Raw genomic sequence first — 5866 nt, forward strand, 5'->3', positions numbered from 1 at the left:
CTCCCAGCCCCGCGCGCCCAGCCCCGCGCCCCCAGCCCCCGCGCCCACCCGGCCCGCCTAGCGGCTGCGCCTACCTGAAGACCGCATCCAAGGATAGATACGGAAATTGGCCTCGGCCGAGCCGTGCAGCGCGCCTTCGTCTGCCTTGTCGCAGGCGCCTTTGGCAAGGTCACTGCAGAGCCCCGGGATGTTTTGGTCGTAGGAGGCGCAGGGCAGGTTGCCGTAGGCGTCGGCACCCAGGCCGTAGCCGGACGCGAAGGGGCTCTGATAGAGGGGGCTGTTGACATTGTACAAGCCCGGTACGGTCGAAGGGAAGGCGCCAGCGCCCGCCCCGTAGCCGCTTCTCTGCGAGCTGGGCGCAAAGGAGCAAGAAGTCGGCTCGGCATTTTGGAATAGAGAAGCCCCCGCAGTATATTTGCTAAAAAGCGCGTTCACATAATACGAAGAACTCATAATTTTGACCTGTGATTTGTTGTCCGGCAGCTTTCAGTGTCGGTTTTACGAGGTAGCGTGATATATGATAACATTACACCCCCAGATTTACACCAAACCCCATTTTCTTTTGGACGGAGGTCGCCGCAGCACGTGACCGCCCACATGATCGCCTCCGCCAATCTCAGCAGCCCTCACAGGTGGTCTCGCTTCGCGGGGCCCGCGGCAGCCTAGAATGGAAGGGGAAGAGGCTCAAATATGTGGCCAACGAATCTGCCCGCGCCCAGCCGGCCTGGCGCGTCCTGCTGGAAAAGGACTCTTGAGGCTCCGCGCGGGCGCTCAGCCCGCCGCCAACCTGGACCCCTGGCCTGCAGAGGTCGCGCGGAGCCGGCCGGGCGCAGTCCCCTCTTGCTTATTACCGAACGCTGGACCAAGCCTGCGGGTCCTCCCTGCCCCTCTTTCTGCCCATTGACGCAGCCCAGGGAGGGTCTCTGCACTCCGAGTATCCGCCCGCCCCACGGTGACCGGGTGGGCAAACCTCGGCTCTGGGAAAATCGACTCTTTGCCTGTGTCTCCCCACTCCCAGGTCCAGTGGGCCGGAGGCCGACTTAGACTCTGATCCAGATGGGGCAGGCGCAGCGTCGCTTTCAGCTACAGCGAGAAAGCCACCGCAAACTGGAACCATGTGGTTGGAATAAAGTCAAGGTCTTTCAGCTTCCTTTCCTTAATCGGCAGCGCACTGTTTATCTGCCCTAAAGGAAACAGTGAAATATTTATCTATTAATGAGCCTCATTTGCCAGCAGATTTATTAACATGAGGTTTCCCCCCACCTCCTCCTGGACACCTCTGGCCCGGCAGGCTCTGTGTGTTCTCTCCTGGGCACCTGGCTGGCCTCTGGCAGCCTAAGAAATGGCCGGACACTCTTTTGTCGTCCCTGCAACCCTTGGTCCCCCCTCGCTCAAGGGAAACCAAGTCTCTTTCCCCCGCTTTGTTGGAACCTCAGGCCAACACTTTCCAGGTGCCAGCGGTGCTGTAAGGTTTCTGGTAGCTTTCACTGGGGCCACCCCTGGGCCTCAACTGGCTCCTCATGGGCCTGGATGCCTGCGAGCAATACATGCTTTAGAGCCAATTTGGAGAAGACAGCGGGCCCGGGCGCCTGGGGACTGCAGCCCACTATAGATCTCCATTTCTCTTGGAGACCCCCAAAACAAATAGGGGGACCTTTCCCAAAAGGCCACCCAGCTCTGGCGGCTTCACCTTTCCAAGGACTGGCTTTACCTTTCCAAGACTGGAGCTCAAAGTAGTCTCACTCCCTCCCACCCAGGGCCTCAACTCTCGGAGCTTACCTTCCCAAGCCTCCAACCTCTGCGCAGGGTCGGGGCAGCAGAACGCCCTGCTGCCCACCACTCCCTAGAGGGTGGTGGGGTGAACCCTTCCCCTAAATGCCTCATAAACTGCCCAGGCTTCGATGGAAGCCCAGCAGTCAGGTCAGTACGCATTTTACTGCTCAGCTCTACTGCACACCATAAACCCGACCTCACAATGGAATTGCCCCGGAAATTCTCTGAATTATAGTTTGATTCCTTGTATACAAAACGCTTCCCATCACTTTCAGAGGGTCCAGGCCGCCCCTGTTCACCGCACGCTCTCAGGGGGTCCCAGAAGCACAAAAGGTGGCAGAAGCTTGGATGCAACGAAGCCCGAGCTCTGGCCTAGTGGACTGCCTGAGGCGTGGGTGGGGAGGCGGGGGCTGTCTGGGCAGGTGGGTGCCTGGTGGTTTCCCCTGGGGGCACAGGGGCCATAGTGCGGCAATATCAAAGGATGGCCTTTATGGAGGACCAGGATGACGGTGTGTCTCCGCTGGGGAATGGTGGGGTAAGACTGGAAGAGAAGAAAATACCAAATATTCCAAATAGCATTACTTTCTGGCAGGAAATAAAAGCCTAAGAAAGTTAAAGGAAGACCAAACAAACAAGAAGAAGGCTAGGAGATCAAAGAGGCGGAATTAGACAGCTTTAGACCAATAAATTGTTCCTCGGGTGACACAGAGCAAGATGCAAAGAGAAAGAACGGGCCCCGCCGCCGCCGCCGTCTGTCTAGACTCCGGTGGCTGCAGCAGCCGACAGCGATGGCGTTTAAAGTAGAACCTGCCTTCGTGGGGCGACCCGACAGACCGGGGGTGGGGGAGCGATTTCTGGGAGAGCAGGAAAGAACGCGTTCCCAGCCAAGAGGGCTGGGAGCCTGTACCATAGGCTCACCCCTGCCCGGGTTTTGTCCGGCGCAGGTCCAAGCCGTCCTGGCAGGACGCGCTGAACCTCCTCCTGGGCCAAAGAGGATCCAGATACTGCCGGCAAGGCCTCGGCCTTTCTGGGCTCAAGTCAGCCAACTGGGACGAGTCCCGCGGGTGCTGAAACCTCCCTTTCGTTTCTGAGCTTCTCTCTCCCCTCTTGCCTTCTGCAGCAGGGTTTTAAAACGAAAAGGCCAGACAAAACCAGGCTTTCAATATGGCCTCTTGAATCGCGTGTTCTGGAGCCTCTGGTTTTCTATTTATTTGGCTGAACAGAGACACCTGCACTGGGTTATATGTGATAAAATTAACAGAAATACTCGTTGACGCTCGACCTGGGGCAGGCACGAGAAGGCGAGGTTCTAAGCGGCCGAGCTGTCTTTATTTAAAGACATTTTCTCAGCGCTCTCCTGGAGCTAGGGGTCCTACCTACCAAGCAGAGAGTGTTTCCCCTGCTTCTCGTTCCGAAACAGTCCTCAATATTTAAATCCAGCTAAGAAGGTAAACCCAGCTTTGGGTCAGCGAATGGAGCCTGCCGGGAGTCGGGCGGCTGGCGATTTGCTTCTGTAAACTTTTCCACCCGCACCCGTCTCACGGGCTGCGCGTCTCTTCTCCACCTAGTGCGCAGTCTTCCGTCGCGGCGCGGGGGCGGATTCATCCCTGACAAGTGCAAAGGAGCTCCGCCTGGCTCGGGGTCCTGTCTGCGCGGCTCAGAGGGAATCGGTTCCCTGGCAGCCGAGAGGGGAGAGCCGCCTCCCAGCCACCGGCGGGCCAAGGGCAAGAGAGGCCCCGCCTGGCAGTCCACGAAGCAGAGTTCCCGACCGGCCTGCACCTACCTGGAGCCTCCGTGATCGGTGGTGAGAAGCGGTCGCCACCGATCTGCTCCTCCGCCATTTATTTGTAGTTACATAAATCGAGCTTTGTATCTGCGGCTTGGATACACGGCCACGGGCGGCTCTTGGGGAAGCTATAAAAACCCCTTTCAAAAAAAAAAAAAAACCCTTTCATCAGAGGCTGTGAAATTTTATGTATTATATAAGGAAATATAATGAAGGCGTGTGTCTGTAATACCAACGTGTGTATATAGACAGAAAAGGGCGGAGAGAGAGAGAGAGAGGAGAGATGGCAGCCAAAAACCCAGTCCCCGGTTTTACAGCGTGTACAGCGCGGAGATGCAGGTTGTAAACATTTGGTGGGCTTGGCGGAGATTATTACAACCCAAATAAATGCACCGCGTGGTGTGTTCACAGGGCTCGGGAGTGCTTCGGAGTGTTCCCTGTTTGCTTTTGCGTTTTCCCTCTGAAACCATTCTGCACCCGGGGCTGATCCTCGCACCCGCGCTCCGTACCGCCTCCTGGAAGGCTCTGAGGCGTGTTACCCCGCCCAGGGTCGAGAATAGGCTGGGCCTGGATTGGGGTTCACTCCCTCCTCCTCCTCGCTTCCTGAGCAGGGGACTCCAGAGTAACCTCAGTGCCTCCACTGCTCAGGAAATTCGGGGGCGAGAGAAAGCAAGGGAGGCTTTCACCACGTGAGCTCCTGTCCTGGAGCTGGGATGTTAATATAATTATTTTAAATATCACATTTATTTCAGAATAACTAAAGCAGTTCCTGGTCTTTCTCCCGGGATTTCCCATCCTGCCATACCCACACCAGACAATTACCAAGAATGCCTTTATGCCCAATTTTCAGCCGCCTAATTTTATTGTCACGTTTTTAAGGCGGCCTAGTCCCGGGATCCTGGTTCGCCTGCGGGTGCTGGCTCTCCCGACCCTGTACCGGGGCGCAGACTTCGGGTCTCTCTCTCGGGCCGCCGTAGGACCCTTGGCCACCGTGTATGCCCTCTGCACACCCTCTGGGGGGTCACCAGGTCCACGGGCTGTAGGCCTTAGTGCTTGTGTCTGTCCGCCGGTCAGTCGCGTTCTCCGAGCGTCGTCGTGATGCCCCGAGGCCTGTCCTGGGCTGGAAACGGTGACCCTAGATCGGTCCCCGCGCCTGGAGCTACTGCCCCATAGCAGCCGGACAGCTGCAGCCCCGCAGCGCTAGGCCCCCGGGATAGGGAAGAAGAGGGCGGGAGCGGTTCAGGTCAGGCGAGCCCCCGCCGCTTTCCTTTTTGTTTCCCAGCGAGGCTTCTGTCCAGGCGTGAGCAGCTCCGAAAATATACGACCACCGTTCGCTCAAATCTGGGTCTCCCATTCCAGAAAAGCTTGCATCAAGTCGACATCTTAGGAACTTCCCAGAGTCAAGGCGGCGGGAGATGGCGGCGCGGGCGCCTTTTGCGTGGAGCCATACTGCCATCTGCTGGCCGCATCTTGACACTGCAGCCAAGCCGCCCGGCCTGAACTTCGCCAGCAGCCGCCGCGGGTCGGGCGTCCCACTCCCAAAGCTGGGCAAGGGCCTATCCCCGAGGGGTCTGCACGGAGCCCGGAATCTACGCTGCCGAGAGGGCAGTGCCCATAAAAGTGAGCTGTTTCCGCAGCCGCTTTATCGGCGGCAGACAGAGCAAACAAATGAAAGGGCTTTGGTGGAAAATCTTAATTGGGGCTGGACAGTTGTAAACTCATTAAGGGCCGAATTCCAGACAGTTCGCAGACCCGGCCTTTATGGCACACCCTTACTGCCCATTCTTTGAAGTTCCTTCTGTCTGCAACAACAGAGGGCGTCCCAACCTGGCGGCAGGGTGGGGTTGGGAGAGAGGGGACGCCCCATCCCCCGGCGCCCAGGCTCCCCTTTTCCGAGCCCAAACACAGATAACTTCGCAGAAATCGCGGGGGGTCGGGGCGGGGGTAAGGCGAGAAAAGAAAAAGGGGGAGATGAGGCTGAACCCTCCTCCACATCTAGAAGGTGCTCAGGCCTCCGAAGTTGTGGCCGCTCCCCCCGCAGCCCTTTACACCCCATAAACGATAACAGCCCTCATTTTCTTTTATGGCGCTTGGGGCTGGTCGGTTGCTTGGGCTCTGCCTCTGTCAGGACTTGTGCTTGGGAGGGGTGCGCGGGGCGGGGCCCACAAGGGGCCCCCGGCAGGCCTGGCAGGGCGCGGGGGCGGAGGCCTTCAGTCCCCTGAGAGCCCCCGACTGTCCGTGCCCGCGGCCACGTTGGGGCGGCCGGGCTCCAGTTTCCCTCCTGGCAGATTCTTTAGGAAACAGATC

General features: G+C 58.3%; 1 protein-coding gene across 2 annotated transcripts in view; it reads right to left on the reverse strand.

Annotated features, from left to right (window-relative positions):
* The window catches only part of HOXA7 (homeobox A7), a 6340-nt gene extending 2696 nt beyond the window's left edge, over positions 1–3644 (reverse strand). Inside the window, exons 1-2 of one of the 2 annotated variants that reach the window (XM_024754985.1) lie at positions 3557–3644; positions 75–662 (exon numbers count right to left, since the gene is read on the reverse strand). In XM_024754985.1, coding sequence (XP_024610753.1) covers positions 75–453 — 379 coding nt within the window. In that variant the 5' untranslated portion in view covers positions 454–662; positions 3557–3644. Of the gene's footprint in view, positions 1–74; positions 663–970; positions 1051–3556 lie in introns of those variants that run through there. The other variant, XM_024754984.1, reaches the window with a different exon arrangement.
* Positions 3645–5866: the final 2222 nt, after the last annotated feature.

The sequence above is a fragment of the Neophocaena asiaeorientalis genome, unplaced genomic scaffold, assembly GCF_003031525.2.
Source record: "Neophocaena asiaeorientalis asiaeorientalis breed wild unplaced genomic scaffold, Neophocaena_asiaeorientalis_V1.1 scaffold36, whole genome shotgun sequence".
NCBI classification, from domain to species: Eukaryota; Metazoa; Chordata; class Mammalia; order Artiodactyla; family Phocoenidae; genus Neophocaena; species Neophocaena asiaeorientalis.